This window comes from Onychostruthus taczanowskii, unplaced genomic scaffold (genome assembly GCF_017590055.1).
Source record: "Onychostruthus taczanowskii isolate IOZ18803 unplaced genomic scaffold, ASM1759005v1 scaffold25, whole genome shotgun sequence".
Classification (NCBI taxonomy): Eukaryota; Metazoa; Chordata; class Aves; order Passeriformes; family Passeridae; genus Onychostruthus; species Onychostruthus taczanowskii.
The window spans coordinates 5250396-5266256 of NW_024499796.1; the positions used below are offsets into that span (position 1 = coordinate 5250396).

Below are 15861 nucleotides of genomic sequence, written 5' to 3' on the forward strand. Positions count from 1 at the left end.
TATATATGAGCAGAGATGCAGAATCACCTCCCTACCTCCCTGACCAGCTGGCAATACTCTTCCTAATCCACCCCAAGATCACACTACCCCACTGGCCTTGTTGGCCCTCAGGGCACTCTGCTGGCTCACAGCCTGCTGTCCACCAGGACCCGCAGTCCTTTTCTGCAGAGCTGCTTTCCGTGTCAGCCCGCAGCCAGCACCGGTGTTCGGGGCTGTTCCTCCCTGGGTGCAGGACCCTGCATTTGCCCTTGTTGGATTTCAGAAGGTTTTTCTCTGCCAGAGGGTCGCGGGTCCCCTTGGCACGAGGGGGGCACAGGGACCCTGCCCGGCTGGGAGGCGGGGCCATACGGGCTAGGCCCCGCCCTCTTGATGCATTGCCACGCCTCTTTCCCCATAGCCGCGTCTTTCTGGCCCCGCCCCCGCGCGGGGCACGCTGGGAGTTGTAGTGCGGGCGGAGCGGGAGCCGCGGCCGCCATGGCCCCCGGAGCGGCCCCGGCCCCGGTCCGGGTGCTGCTGGTGCTGCTGGCGGCCGCCGCCCGCCCCGCCGCCGCCTGGGACCTGTGGGGGCTGCGCTGCGGCTTCTCGGCGGACTGCGAGTGCGGCTTCGGGCCCGACCTGCGCGGTCAGCGGGAGCGGCCGGCCGGGATGGGGGTCCGGGGGCAGGGGAGCCCTGGGGCGGGGGGCGCGCAGCGGCCGAGGCCGGGCGCAGCCGGCGAGGGGACCCGGGAGCCAGCGCGGCTCCGGGAGCATCCCTTGGAGCGGGGTCTCTCGGCCGTGCGGCAGCCGCGGATGACGAGGCCCAGCGGGGCGGCCCCCAGGGACGGGACGAGCGATGACAACCCGCGTTCTCCAAGCCCTGGTTTCGCTTCGTTTCAGGTCTGGAGTTTGACTTGGCCACGAATCTGGTGGGACAGCCCCTGGTGAGGCAGCAGGTGATGAAGGGGCTGAGGGAGTTCCTGGAGAACCCGAATCCAGTGAAACCCCTCGTGATGTCCTTCCACGGCTCGACAGGAACAGGCAAAACCTACGTGAGCTCCATGCTCATCCGCTACCTCTTCCAGAGGGGGCTCCAGAGCCCCTATGTTCACCACTTCTCCCCCATAGTGCATTTCCCCCACGCTGAGCAGATAGAGCAGTACAAGGTAAGGGACACCGCTCAGCAGTGCCACTTCACTGGGGGGTTTGGCTGTGTCTGGCTTGATCCTCAGTACATATGCATTCAAGCTGTTTCCTGAAGTGCAGTAGGAATAAAAGCTTTTTGTTTTACCCTCTCAGACAAACATAGCTGAGAGAGTGGCTCCATACACTGGCTGAAGGATGCACTAGTAACTACAGTATACTCTGTTATTACTTTCGGCCTCTCCACAGCAGTCCCTGCCTTGATCGTGTTCTCATTCTTAAATATTTACACAGCTCTTTGAACGCACAAACAAAAGTGATTTGGCTTAGATGAAAGGCACTAAAATTTTCCCAATGCTTTCCAAACAGCCTGATGGCTGTAAAAAGCTGCATATCACTAGACTTGTAATCCCCTCCTCACAGAGCACACAGCTCCCTAACAGCAGCTCCAGACTCTCCATGGTGCCGTTCTGTCTCTTAGAGCTGAGAAAAGAGAGAAATCAAAATGCCAGATTTTCAGCAGAGTGGGAATTCAGCATACCTGGACCTTTAGTTTCTGGGTGTTTGGAGAAATTATTTGTTGTATTGTGTCCTTAAAGGAAACGCTTTTGGAAAAGTAAATCCCTTCCTGGCTGAAGTGCTTCATTTAGGACTTTCACATGCCCCCAGGCCATGTGAGTGGTTTTGTGTGGGCTGGGAAGTACCTTCAGCCACGATAAAGAGCTGTTCTGGGTCAGTGCAGGCACATGTTTCTGCATCAGAACAGGAGCTGGCAAGAAGCTGGGAACTGTGTAGATACAAGAGGGAACGAGAAGAACGTGGGGAGCTGTAGGAGTCTGAATCTCCAGCTTTAGTGTGCTGCCTCCTCCTCTACATCTGCATAAAAAGACCTACAATGGGCTAAAAAAGCTGGTAAACAGCCACTGTGTGAAACCCAGACTAAAGGGGCCTCTGCAGCACTGGGTCTTTCAGCTCCAAGTGTGTGGTGCTGTGCAGGGACACGCTGCTCTCAGCAGCTTTGGCTGTGCTTGAGCTCCTCCCTCAGCCTTTGCTCTGGGGTGCTTGAGCCTTCCTTGCCACCTCACTGCCTTACAGCTTGGTGGGTGCTTTTCCTAGGGAAGCCTGAAGCGCTGGATCCAAGGGAACCTGACCAGCTGTGGACGGTCAGCGTTTCTCTTTGATGAGATGGACAAGATGCACCCAGGCCTGATTGATGTGATCATCCCCTTCCTGGGACCCTCCTGGGTTGTGTACGGGACCAACTACCGCAAAGCCATCTTCATCTTCATCAGGTGAGAGAGGCCTCTCCGTGGGGCCTTCCAGCTCACCGCTGCCCATTTGGGCAGAGGTCACTCCTACTTCAGGGCACAGCTTGTTTTGCCTTTCCTTCTCCAAGCTTTGAGCCTCTACAAATGCCAAGAGATGCTAGCTCACTGTGAACAGACAGATCTGGAGAGTGTGAAAAAGCCTCCTCTGCTGTTATTTGGCTGCCTCTACAGGAGTTATTTTGGGCCAGGCAGCTGGGAGCTGCTGGCTTGCACTCTGCAGGCTGGTGGGTGTCAGGTGCCACCTGAGACACCATTTTCCTGGCTACACAGTGGATAAGTCTCTCGTTCTTGTGCAGCAATGCAGGAGGGGAGCAGATCAACAACGTGACGTTGGCTCTGTGGCGTGCCCGCAAGGACCGGGAGGAGATCAGCCTGCAGGACCTGGAGCCAGCCATCTCCACGGCTGTGTTTGAAAACCCTGAGAGTGAGTCCATGGAGCTGAGCTCCTCCTGTAGCCCCACAGCCCAGCACAGGCAGCCAGGCCTGTTCTAGGAAGCCACCCACACCACCTGCCACCTCCCAGGCAACCAGAAAGGGACAAGGGGGGTTTGAGGGATTGGAACTGCAATCCCCTTGAGGTTTCCTTCCTTCTGAGCCAGCAGACCTGTTGCTATATTTAGCAAAGTTCTTGGGAGACAAGGTGTATTTGCAGCTGGGGGCTGGCAGACAGCACAGCACGCTTGCCAGAACAGCACTGAGCTGTATTGATCCCCACTGCCTGCCTGCATCTCCTTGCCTTGCCCTTCGCACAGGGAGCAGAGCTTAAATTCTGACTAGACAAGCTAAATCCCCCCATTCCTGAAGAACAAATCTGTCTGGGGGGGAGGTGACAACTGATGGGTTCAAAACCAGCAAGATCTCTCTCCAGCAGAGTATTTTGGCTTCTCACAAAGCAGCTCTGTGAATTGCAGGGACTGCAGAGACTCTCTGAAAGTAAAACCTTCTCTTCCTTTCCTTGTGCAGGTGGCTTCTGGAGATCTGGGATCATTAATGAACACCTCATTGATTTTGTTGTGCCTTTCCTCCCACTGAAGCACCACCACGTGAAGCAGTGTGTGGTCAGTGAGCTTGTCCAGCAAGGCCTCGAGGTACGCCCGGATGTCGTCCAGGAGGTGGCTGACAGCATCCCCTACTTCCCAGAAGAGGAGAAATTATTCTCATCAACAGGCTGCAAAACAGTGGCATCTCGCATCAGTTTTTTCTTCTAGTCACTGGCAAGGGCCTCTCTCAGATCCATATGGAGCTAGAAAGCACCCAGGGCTGGTGGGATGTGCAGTGGGAATGGTGTGTCACTCCCCACAGCACAAGTGCTCTCCTGCTGAACTCTCTCCAGCTCCAAGGAGCCCACTGCAGGATGCAGCTGCAGGACCAGGTGCAAATTATGTAATTTAAAGCACTTTACTGATTCACTCTTGGCCAGGTAAAGGTGGATCTACCACCTGAGACATGTGTGATAAGATGGGGAAGATGCTGAGAGGGTCTGCAGTGTCAGGGAGATTCTCACCCTGTCCACAGCACCCATCCACAGCTCTCCCCAATTCTGGCAGCTGTTGATACCCAATACGTTAAGATTCTGAGCCCACAGAAGATTATTTCTTCCTTACAGCATTTTAACAGTTTTTTAAAAACCTTTTTAAGCATAGCTGTGCCTCAGCTCCTTGGCACAACATTAATATATTGGTGCTGACTCCTGTGAACACCTCAACGTGGCAACCAAGTTTTCTTTTCAAGGAAGTTTTAGAGCCACCCACATTCCAGTTTCCTTTCACTGTGAATAGGTGCTTGGTAGCTTCAACACCAATGAGCGGGGGTAATGTGAGAGGGGAACACCTGATCTGCCATGAGCAGGCTCCCCTACCACCCCTTCATCCATCTTTCTCCTAAGGGCCAAAGGATTTCCCTCTACCAAACCAGGAAAACAACAACAAAAGACTTTTGCTTGTTTTACCAGCCGTGAAGAATCTTATCCTACCTCCAGGGGAGCCCACAGCACTGCTAACGGTTTTGAAAATTCCTTTTATTCGGTGATGGTTTCTACAACAGAGTTGGTGCTGGGAGCTGTGGAGCTTCTTGTGCATCCCTGTGCTGGTCAGACCTTGCAGGCTTTGGCTGGGCCAGCAGGTCTTCAGCTTCTGGGCAGTGTCACAATGGGGGACGTGGGGACAACTTAGAGAAGATTAGTGCTCCAGACTGTCAAGCATGGGATGCACAGCCTGGCTTTTGCCCTGATTTTGATATCCTCTATGCTGTTACAGCGTAAGAGGTCAGAGGAACCAGAGTCATTCACTGGCTAGGAGCAACCTGCTCCAGGGAGGGGTAAGGACTTCAAAGCTTCCAAAGCTCTGCTTGTTCCCTGTAGGGAAATGAGCTGCCAGTGCTTGGGACCATTCCAGCTCCAGGCCCTGAGCTTTGGGGATTTTACATGGCACCCAAAGGCTGCCCAAGAGCTGGCCCAAAGACAGAGGCAAAAATTCCGCCTCTTGCAAAAATACGGATTTCTAATTTTAAAATAAATCTTATAAAAATGAAACAATTGAGGCGTTTACATGGATTCCTGACTGCAGGCAGTGTGGAGGGACTTGGAAGATGACCAGTTTCCAGCACAGTGAGGTGCTGCTGGGCTGGGGAACCGCCCCGGTGCCCTGGAAGCAAGCTGTGCCCTGCTGGCAGCGTGAGGACCTGCTTGGGGAAGGTCAGGAGAGACGTGTTCCCCCTTACAGCCCTCTGCCGAGGGGCGAGTGGAGACGGGACCGGCACAAACACACAAACCACGGGGCGCAGTGCGGGCATTCACCGCTCCTGCGAGTCCCTCGGGCCCTCTGCGGAGCTCCTCACGGTCTGCCCGGTGACAGCCCGTTAGCGCGCCTCGCCGTCCCCACCACAACCACCTCTAGCACCAGCCGGTCGGCGGGCATTGTCACAGCGGCGACACCGCCTCCCACACCCCGGCACCGCCCGCGACACCGCCCCCGGCACCCCGGTACTGCCCCCGGTACCGCCCCGCCGCCCGCTAGAAACATGGCGGTGCTGCCCGTAACCAAGATGGCGGCGGGGGCGAGGCGACGTGGGCGGAACGTTGAGCGGCGCGAGGGCGTGACGTCACGCGGGCCAGGAGGGCGATGCTGGCGGCGGAGGTGGCGGGGCGCGCGCGAGCGCTCGTGGGGCGGGCGGGGCCGCGCGCCGTGGTGAGGGGGGGGGCGGGGGCAGGGAGCCCGTGAGGGGAACGGGGGGAGCTGGACTGTAAGGAGAACGGGGCTGTGAGGGGAACGGGAGAATCGGGGGAACGGGGCTGTGAGGGGAACGGGGGGAGCTGGACTGTAAGGGGAACGGGGCTGTGAGGGGAACGGGGAGAGCTGGACTGTAAGGGGATCGGGGCTGTGAGGGGATCGGGGCTGTGAGGGGAACGGGGGGAGCTGGGTTGTGAGAGGAAAGGGGGAAAGGGGCTGTGAGGAGAACAGGGTGGACCAGGACTGTGAGCCGAGCAGACGGAGCGGGGCTGTGAGGGCAGTGCCGGGGGGGATCAGGTCATGGGCGAGCACCGGCACGGTCAGGGTTGTGAGGGAGAGACCGAGGCTCTGAAGAGGGACTGAAGGGAATGCTGTGGGGATTGAGGCTGTGAAGACCCAGCCAGCTGTGAGGAGCATGGAGGGAGCAGGTCTGGATCATGCTGGAGGGGATCAGGCCCGTGCAGGGGCCAGGGGCCTGATGGTGGCCTGTCAGAACCCTGTTGACTCTGCCATGCAGGTGGCCGGCCTGGGCAACTATGGGCTGCGAGGCACACGGCACAGTGTGGGCATGGAGGTGCTGGACCAGCTGGCCCGGCAGCTGGCGGTGGCCGAGGGCTGGCGAGTGGACAAGCGGTGCTGCGCTGATGTGGCCCTGGCCACAGCCCACGGCCTGGAGCTGCTGCTGCTCAAGCCACGGAGGTTCATGAACCTCAACGGTCTCAGCGTCGCCAGTGCTGGTGAGCAACTGTGTCAGCCCCAAAGGCTCTAGTGTCACCAGCCTCCTGTGACAGCCCTGCTGTCTCCCTGCCCTCCACGGCTCACTGCAGCCCCACTCTGCAGAGTCAGGGCCTGGTGAGTCTGTCTCCCCCTCATTTCTTAAGTTGTATTTCTGTTTCCAAAGCTGAGATCTATAGCCTTGGCCCTCAAGACATTTACCTGGTTCACGACGACCTGGACAAGGCCCTGGGCAAGGTGGCCATCAAGCTGGGAGGCAGTGCAAGGTATGGGGTAGCCCCAGCTCCCTGATTGTGTGAGCTGGTTTGAGGCTTTAACATGCCCATACAGGTTCATGGGATATTCTTGGCCCCATCCCACCAGCCTTGCAAAGTTTCAGCTTTTGTTCTCGGCTTGATCTATTGCAGAGGCAGCAGCTGGCTGTTTGGGCAGCCTCCCAGTTCCTGCCCTAGCAGAGAGGGCAGAGAGCCTCCTGGAAGCAGCTATGGGCTGGATTCAGCCCACTGACAGCACCACATGGGCTTTTTATAGCACTGTGCCTCCACTGTGCCTGCCCAGTGCCAGACCTAGCTTTCCTATTTCACCTAGGAAAGCTTCCACTGCTGGATGGGGCAGGTACAGTGCTGGGCCCCAGTGCTCAGTCACACATGCACCAGCTGCAGCAAGAGCTGACACACACAGAAAATGCTGTCCCAGCCCTGCTTCCCTCCAACCCCCAGCCAACTGCTCTGAGCCCCCAGGGCTGGATGTTCCTGCAGAACGAGGACATGGGGACTGCAGCCCTTGGCTGGGACCACATTCCCACATTCCTGCAGCAGGAGACCCCAGGGCTATATGGGGGGCTGTCCCTTACAAACTAAGTGTGGGTTTTCTCTTTCTCTCCCAAGGGGACACAACGGGGTCCAATCCTGCATCAGTGCTCTGCAGTCCAGTGTAAGTGAGCCTCAGGGGAAGTGGATCAATCATCCATCAATGCATGGCTTGTTCCCCCACTCCCATTTTTCTGATTCCTCTTAGACAAGCCCCTGCTCCCTTTCCCCCCTGCTCTCCTTCCCCTTCTTCCTGGAGGGCTGTTGTCTGTTTGGCCGCCATGGAGGACATGGAAACAATTAGCCTGAGTGCCTCTGCCAGGCCTGGCAGGAGCCTGGGATCTCGGCACAGCCCAGCAAAAGCCTCTTCCAAAATTATGTTTCTTGGAGCAAGCACTCAAAACCAGCTGGAAAACATGAGGAGCTGCTCCTTTGCTGCCCAGCCCCACTCTCGGCACTGTCACCTTGCCTAGCTCTGTCTGAACACTTGAGGGGAAGCTCCCCCAGCTCTCTTCCTTCCTCCCCAGGAGATGACCCGGCTCAGGATCGGCATCGGGCGGCCAGAGGGTGATGTGACAGTGCCCGACTACGTCCTGTCCCCGTTCAGTGCTGGGGAGCGGGAGAAGCTGGAGCAGATCCTGGCCCAGGCAGTGACCTGCCTGCTGGAGCACATCCAGAGCCGAGCACCTACAGAGCCAGGGGACAGGGGCTGACACAAACCCACGGGGACCCTTGTGGCTGATGGACAGGGTGCTGCAGGCACTCCGGAGTGACCGTGGTGCGGAGCAGAGCTGGCCCAGCTGGGCAGTGTGCTTGGGAGCTGGGGCAGCCTCCTTCCATCCCCCCACCAATCCAGGCAGCTCATGTCCCACTTGAATCCCTGCAGAGGCTCCTACCTCAGTTTGGCACTGAAATGAAATAAACCCTCACCCTGACTCTGCCCTGCTCCTGCCTCTCTTCCATGTGCTGCTTGCCAGGCTTGGGTTGTCCTTGGCACTGCAGCTCAAATCTGTGTTCCCATCCCTGTTCGACCAGCACAGTCTGGAGGGAGGCTTCTACTGAGAAATGGGGAGCAATAGGAGCTACTTCTGTAGATCCAAAGGTACTTCAGCTTTGTTGAGGAACTGGCAAGCACGGAGAGCCTGGAATCTCATAGTGTGCTGCTCTGACTGAGCTGCAGCAAGTTTCAGGGCTGGCCTCGCAGTGTTTTTGAGTTCAGTGGTTTTGGCCAAAACCGTGGAGTTTCCAACAGCTGCAGGAGTTCTGGCTTCCCGCAGACCCGTTGCAGGTCTCGTGGAGGGCACAGACTGAGGCAATGTGTCCTCACCACTGCTGTGTCCCAGAGTCCTGGCTGGGCCACCATGTCCTGCCCAGCTCTGTATCCCAGGAATACTGAGACACCCAGCAAAGGCAGCTCCTCTCCTGCATCCCAGCAGGCACTGGAACAAGCACTGGGACACTTGCTGGCTGACAAATACCACAGTGTTGCTGTCGCTTCCATCCTCTGCTCCAGCTGGCACCAGACATTCTTCTGATCCATCCCCAGCTCCCAAGCTCCTCTTGGAGCACTGAGGCTGTGTGGACCAGGGGAAAAGCTGGGAAGCAAAAGTGTGCCCAACCTGTCATCCCTTTCTCACCCATGTCTATACTGGCTGGGACCCTCCACTTGCAGAACATGCACTTGGCCATCTCCTCTCTGTTCTCCAGGAGATACACTTGGATCTTCAGGTCCCTTGTGATCTGGAGCTGGTTGTTTTCCTTCAGGAGGTTCCTGCTGTAGCTGTTCAACCTGCCCCAAATTATGGTTTCCTGAATCCCTTGGTAGTCCCAGACATCTCACTGGGTTGTGCTACCAAGGCCTCCACCTGCTGCACCATAACCTCCACTCCCAGGAGAGAGCTGAGCTCCATGAAGATGCCACCCACTTTTCCCACCCAGACCCCAAGGGTGAGCTTCAATCTTCCTCCCTGCCACCTGTCTCCTTCCCTCTCTTTCCCCTTTAGAGATTTCATTCCCAAAGTTCCCAGCTGGGGGAACTGCCGGACCCTCACCCCTGCAGCACCGAGGTGACCCCTGGGAACTTGGGGCAATGCCAGCACCCAGCACATCAGCTCAAACAGTCTGCTTTAATCCTCCCTGGGCTTCCACCCAGGCATGGCATGAGGGACAAGCCCAGTCAGTGGCAGGAGGCCACCACGTGTGCCAGCCCAAAGTCCAGGCTGGTGGGAGACAGCAGAGTTCGCATTGATTGGGACTGTCCTGGAGACGTGTCCTCAGCAGAGACGGAGCACAGCGCTCCTCTGGTCTCTCCACTTGGCAGGGAAAGGCTTTCCTGGGGCAAATCCTGCCTTGGGTGGATTCATCACATGCAGATTCGAAGAACCCTGTGGGGCTCTGTCCAGGGCAGCTGCATCTCCTGAGTGGGAGCGGGCAGTACAAGGTCCTTGCCTGTGGTGCTCCCAGCTGGATCACAGTCCCTCATCCCTAGAAGACATGGACACAGACATCAGTGGTCACGGCAGGAGCAGCCCCAATGTGTTCACGCCTGCAGCCGAGGCAGTGGGAGAGCTGTTTTCCAGCCTCCCCCGGTCTGGCAGCTCCCAGGGCAGTTCTGTTGCCAGGACAAGCAACCTCAGGCAGGGAAAGTCTGGCCCAGCATTAACTGTGTCTGTGCTGCCCGGGGGCTGAGCCAGTGTGGGTCGCCTGCCTGCCTGCCTGGCCACCCCACAGACACACAGCCCAAGGAGACCCACTTCTGAGGGGAGCAAGCAGTGCTGGGGCGAGACGTTCCCCTGGGATATGCCCCAGCTCTTTCCACACTTTTGCAGCAGGCATTCTCCCTTCCTCACCTGAGGGGCTGGGGAGCAGCATGGACTCAGAGAGATGGAGAGCCCTGTCCCCATATCCCCTCCAGCCCAGCACAGCCCCACATGGGACATCTGTGTCCTTCTTTCCACACTTCTGCAGCAGGCAAAGGTGCATTCTCCCTTCCTCACCTGAGGGGCTGGGGAGCAGCATGGACTCAGAGAGATGGAGAGCCCTGTCCCCATATCCCCTCCAGCCCAGCACAGCCCCACATGGGACATCTGTGTCCCCACCCCTTTCCCCACCTGGATGAGACAGTCTGGTCTGTTTCCCAATGCTTTGAGTCTGCCAGGGAGAGCTGCTGCCCCATGACAAAAACAAGCTAGGCATGTGGGACACATGTGAACATGGTACGTGCAGGGAGACGCTCCCCAGCTGCCCTGTCCCCTGTGCCTGGGTCTCACGGCCTTGCTCACCATCAGAGCTCGTCACGGGCCGTGGAGCGGAGGTGGCCAGCACTGCCCCGTGAGTCCCTCAGTGTCTTCTGCGAGCCAACCCAGTCAGTCTTCTTGGCATCGTCATCCCAGATGGTGGAAGTCTCGGTGTCACTCAGCCAGTTGCTGTCCCCAGCATAGTGAGTGGGATAAACCAGGAGGGGGTGAGCCGAAAACACCAGCAAGTCCCGTGGGGAGAAGTGCCGCTTGTAATCCTCACTGGGGAAAGTAGAGCAGACCCGAGAGAAAAAACTGGCTTACAGAGCATGGCACAGAGGAGAAAACCAGAGCACTGGGAAAACCAAATCAACCATCCAGGAAAGGCTCTATGCAGGGCAGGGGATAGGGAGGGGTGTGGGGTACCAGGCATGGAGCCGGGGAATGCTGGGCAGGGACTGTGGAGAGATTACAGAGAGGACAGGACCTGTCGCTCCCCACCAGCTGGGGCCGGCCCTTGGCACAGAGTGGGTCTCTGGCACAGCATCCAGCTGGCCCTGAGACAGGGCTGTCTCGTGCTGTTATGCCTGTAAGCAGGGGGCTTCCAGCTGCTGCTGGTGCACATCCAGAGCCCTAATCCGTCCCTCCATCCACCTCCAGCCTGCCTTTTACATGCCTGATCCATGTGTTTCTCCATCCTGCTCACTGGGTTTCCCAATCCCTTCTCTCCCAGGACACCCAGCCACTGGTGCTCACTCACCCCCTAAATTGCCTCCCACTCCCCAGACAAAGCTTACTGCTGACCCCCCACCCCAGAGAGGAGCATGAAAGTGCTCCAAATTGGGGCTGAGACCCCCAGCCAGGGGCAGGGGACCACAGAGCCCCCCAGCACTAGGGTACAGGGGGCTGCTCCCTGCTCCTTGCCATGGGGCCAAGACCCTGTGCAGGGCCCACACCAAGCCCCAGCTCCATTCCCATTCCCCCCCCATGCTGGCAGAGGGCCATTTTCCAGCAGCCAGTGGCCAGGCAGCAGCCGGCTGAGAATGAGCTCATGCTACAGATGTTTTCCTCCAGCATGAGTAACGCCTGCAACGGGGGGAACTGGGTGAGGTGGTGACAGCAGAGAAGAAACACATTGTTCCACACTGGCATGGCCAGGCCAGCACCCTCCTGCACAATCTGCTCCTTACTTGGGGTGCTTGTCATACATGATGGGCAGATACTCGTCCACAGGCAGCATTTTGGAGAGGGGGTTGGTGGCCAGCAGCTTCCGTGCCCCATGGTGGGAGATGGCGTAGGCCAGTGTCCAGTACGAGTACCCGGCCACCACCAGGTTCCGCACGCCTTTCACAGGTTCCTCATCCTCGTCATTCACCTGTTTCCTCCCCAGGTAGCTGTGGGGTGGCCAGGGAACCATGAGAGCCAGCCTTGGGGACCCCCACCCCCCACCCCCTGGCCCCAGCACCTACATGAGGTCCCAGTCCTGCTGTGCCCGCTCCAGCTCCTCCATCAGCCGCTGCAGCCGTGCTGGGAAGGCAGCCTCGAAGCGCACATCATCCTCGAACACCACTGACCGCTCCAACCTCCGGGACACGATCTGGGGGAGGGCACAGAGGTGCCAGCCTATCCCAGCACCCCTCTGGGCCATACTGGGGCTACTGACCCTACAGGACATCCCTTCTCCCCAGGTCCTCCAGACATCTGTGATGCTCACAAGGTCCCTGCCCACTGCTGGTGGCCCTTAGGGACCCCATGGCTGCTGTGGCCCCATACCTCCTTCCAGATATTGTAGTGGCTGAGGAAGCAGCCAACCTCGCCCTTGGTGAGCGTGCGGCCGGAGAAGGGGTCGTAGTACCCGGGTAGCAAGTCCACACCCAGCACCTTGATGTCACTGCTGTTGAGGGTGCTGCAAGGAGAGGGGCTGCATCAGTGAGGTGTTCCACCAGACACTCCCTGTCCCCTCACCAGAGTGACACCAAGGGACTGGCTGAGTGGTCCCCCGATGGTCACCTGCCATCCACAGCATCCACCACCCGTGGAATGATCTCCAGCTCCTGCAGGGATGCTAGCATTCGCTGCCGCCTGTCTGGCCTCCGCACCAGGTTGATTAGGAATATCTGGAGAGGAAGAGGAGAGCCCCAACAATGGGGTGTGTTGTCATGGAGGACACAGAGTCTGCCCAGCTACTGCAGGATGGGGACAGGGGCTTGGGTTTTGCCATGGATAGATGCAATCAGAGAGATGGATGCAATCAGAGGGGTGGACAGGGGAACACAAGCAGCTCCACTGGGCACTTACTTCATCAAAGCCCATTTTTGTGAGTGGCCTGGGCAGGAGAGAAATATGTCTGGAGCGCTGCATGGGGGGACCATCCACTGTGGAGAGAGGAGACACTCTTCAGTGGAGCCCAGATTCCCCTGGCTGGGAGCTGGGGCTGACAGCCCTGTCAGGACCTAGAGGCCTCCAGGACTTCTCCACCCATGGGCACTCACCCATGGCCTCCAGCGTGAGATGCACGAAGTTGGCATGATCATCCTCCAGTGTCTGGTGGGCCTTCACAGGAACATTGATGTAACCAAAGCGGTGCTGGTTGCACACGTGGACCTCCACACCTGCCGGATGAGACAGGTGAGCAGCACAGCCCCCCCAGCCCCTGCAGCCCCCAAAACCCCCATCACCCTCACCAGCCTCCTGGCAGGAGTAGGCAAAGACAATGATGTCATCGAAGGCCCAGGTGTAGTTGGGGTGGGGCGGGTAGAAAGCCAATTGCAAGGTCTCCTCCTTCCGCAGGTCTATCAGGAAGGTGGCGTAGACCATGGGGACACGGAAGCAGCCCAGCCGCTGCCGGTTCTTGGTGGGGAAGTAGTCGGCTGTCCGGCGATAGAATCCCTGCGGTAACAACCGGCACAATGCCCCCATGGCAGAGTGCTCCTCCACCATGGGCTGTCTCATTCTGCGGGCCTTTCTGGGGACGTACCTGGGGTGTGATGCCACACCAGAAGTTGGAGTAGAAGGTCTGCGAGTCCAGCATGGGGGCCACCACTGACTTGTTCTGCGCCATGAGAAACTTGAGGGTCTGGTTGTTGGTCAGGATGGCGTCGGTGTCCATGAACTGCAGAGACAGCACAGGTTCTGGAGACGTGCAGAAGGCCACCTCAGCCCCCACCCACCAGTGCCCCAAGCCCCTTACCAGGATGTAGTCTGCCTGCTGCTCCCGGGCATAGGTGAGAGCTTCCTGCTTCAACTTCATCACATTTTCATAGCGTTTGTCACTCCAGTGCTTGGGACCAAGCTCATCAGGATAGGAGCTGGGCAGGGGGAGGCAGGGGTTAACCTCACTTGCTGGGAATGCACAAACTCAGTGCAGACTGTTCATGCAGGCGGGCTGAGTCAGCCCCACTCTGCTTTGCTCCTCCTGATGCTGCTCCAGGAGATCCTCAGCCCACACCCGCCCCCACCCAGCCTCACCTGGGCTCCTCTTGCACCTTCCAGACCACCGAGTGATAGTCCTTCCCCACCGCCCCCAGCCACTCCTGCAGCATTGCCGTCGTGTTGTCCGAGTTGTGGTCTGTTGCACACCTGGGATAAGGGGACATCAGCCCCTGGGGGTCCTCCTCAAGGGACAACCAGGACCTCACCCTGCACTAGAAATGCTCACGGGGCCAAAAGACTGAGCCAGTGACAGACTTGCTTGGGAATGTAACATGTAATTTGAAGGAACCAAGGCTGTGCAGGCAGGAGGGAGAACACTAACTGGTAATTTCTTCCTCGGTGCCACTGCCAGCCAGGCTGTTCCACAGCTCCCACCCTGCATCCCAGTGGCAGCCATGGACATATTCTCCTCACCCCAGCCTTGTGACTGCCCACCATGAGCATTGCAGCACAGCCACTTTGTTCCACTGTCCCTGTACCCCACAGTATCCCTGTGCATCCCACTGTTCCAGCAGTGAGAGGAAAACTCAACAGCAAAAAATCCCCCTTCCTGAACATTCCCTTTACCGGGCACCATCAGCATTCCCAACTCTCCCACCCGCCCTCAGAACAATGTTCACAGGGAGCCCAGCACAGACAGAGCTGAGCCCACCTTGCACTGGGCCAAACCGCAAGTTCCCACACCCTTTGGTACCCTCGACATGTCAGAGAGCCCCGGGACATCCCCCAGGCACTGGCGTCATGGGGATTTGACAGATTCAGGGGAGAAGGAAGCATCTGTATTCCCCAGCTCCACGGGCTGCCCAAACACCCCTCAGGGTTCTGCGGCCAGGAGTTCCCAGGGGGTGCAGAGGGCAAAGGTGAGGACCCCCCTTCCCCTTCCCCTGCCGGCAGCTGACCCCCGCCCCAGCCCCGCCAGGATCCCCCCGCCAGCCCCCGCCTCAGCTCCCCCGCAAAAGCAGCGGCAGAAAAGTTTCCGACAAGTTCAGGCGAGAGACGGCAGTGGCGCAGCGAGGAGACAGAAGAGTCCTCTTCCAGCCAACCCCCGGCACGGTAAAGGGGGCTTGGGGGTGTCTTTGGGAAAGGGGGCCCGAGGGTGAGCCCTGCAGGGAGGGGGAAGGCAGCGCCTGTCCCTGATGATGCAGAATCCCCTTGTGCCCAGGGGTCCCATCCCTCATCAGCCCCACAGCTTCCTCAGGGGAAAGATGAGGGTCCTGCCCCTTCCCCGCGGGGCAGCCCGAGCCCCTCCCGCTTCCCTGCTGCGTCCCACACACGGGCAGAGCCACCCCTAACATTTTGGGGCTGGGGACGCTGCTACCAGCTGCTACCAGTGGGATCCCTGGTCCTCCCGAAGGTCCCTGCCCCCTAAAGATCCCCATTCCCCGCAGGCCCCCATTCCTTCGAATGTGTTCTGTCCATCCAAGAGCCCCCAGTTCCCCCACTCTCCCTAGTTCCCCCCCGCACTGTCCTCCGGATCCCTGCTATCCTCGGTTCTCCATTCTCCTCACAGTCTCCCTTAATCCCTGGACCCTCCTTCCCCCCCACTATCCCCATTCCCCGGGGCTCCCGCTATCCCCGCGGTCCCTGTGACTCCAGCACCCCGGCTCCCCCCGAGATGCCCATTCCCCCACAGCCCTCTCCTCCCCCAGGATCCGTGCTACTCTCCGCCCGCTCCCCCGGGGTCCCGCTGCCTCACCACAGGGCGATGCTGCCCGCGGGATAGTCCAAGCGCTCCAGAGCTCCCAGGCAGTGCGGCAGCGAGTGCTGCGCGTTCCGGGCCAGCAGGGCGAGTACCAGGCGCGGCGGCTCTGGCCGGGTCCCGGTCTCGGGGCCGGTCCCGGTGCCGGTCCGGGTCCCGGTGCCGGTGCCCAGCAGCAGGAGGAGGGCGCAGAGCGGCCCCGCGGCGCCCATGGCGGAGGCGGCGGGCGGGGAAGGGGCGGGCTGGGACCCGCCGTGCTCAGCGCACCCCCCGCCC

At 59.0% G+C, this 15861-nt stretch overlaps 3 protein-coding genes across 4 annotated transcripts; 2 read left to right on the top strand and 1 right to left on the bottom strand.

The window, feature by feature from the left end:
• Positions 1-682: 682 nt before the first annotated feature.
• Positions 683-4973, top strand: TOR2A (torsin family 2 member A). Its single transcript, XM_041406921.1, has 4 exons — positions 683-1142; positions 2236-2411; positions 2744-2871; positions 3411-4973. The coding sequence occupies exons 1-4, from the start codon at positions 936-938 to the stop codon at positions 3653-3655; spliced, it is 756 nt and encodes a 251-aa protein (XP_041262855.1). The 5' UTR covers positions 683-935; the 3' UTR covers positions 3656-4973.
• An 875-nt stretch (positions 4974-5848) lies between these two features.
• Positions 5849-8153, top strand: PTRH1 (peptidyl-tRNA hydrolase 1 homolog). Of its 2 annotated transcripts, XM_041406923.1 has the most exons (5): positions 5852-6102; positions 6192-6411; positions 6576-6675; positions 7297-7342; positions 7746-8153. In XM_041406923.1, exons 2-5 carry the CDS (start codon positions 6243-6245, stop codon positions 7929-7931), a joined length of 501 nt encoding a protein of 166 aa, XP_041262857.1. In that variant the 5' UTR covers positions 5852-6102; positions 6192-6242; the 3' UTR covers positions 7932-8153. The 2 variants fall into 2 exon arrangements, with proteins under 2 accessions (XP_041262856.1, XP_041262857.1); XM_041406922.1 differs by having other exon boundaries at positions 5849-6411.
• A 1172-nt stretch (positions 8154-9325) lies between these two features.
• Positions 9326-15830, bottom strand: CERCAM (cerebral endothelial cell adhesion molecule). Its single transcript, XM_041406656.1, has 13 exons — positions 15583-15830; positions 13923-14033; positions 13645-13762; positions 13432-13566; positions 13139-13343; positions 12947-13066; positions 12753-12829; positions 12465-12571; positions 12228-12360; positions 11924-12051; positions 11645-11848; positions 10500-10736; positions 9326-9702 (listed from the first exon to the last, which is right to left on the bottom strand). Exons 1-12 carry the CDS (start codon positions 15795-15797, stop codon positions 10502-10504), a joined length of 1788 nt encoding a protein of 595 aa, XP_041262590.1. The 5' UTR covers positions 15798-15830; the 3' UTR covers positions 9326-9702; positions 10500-10501.
• Positions 15831-15861: the final 31 nt, after the last annotated feature.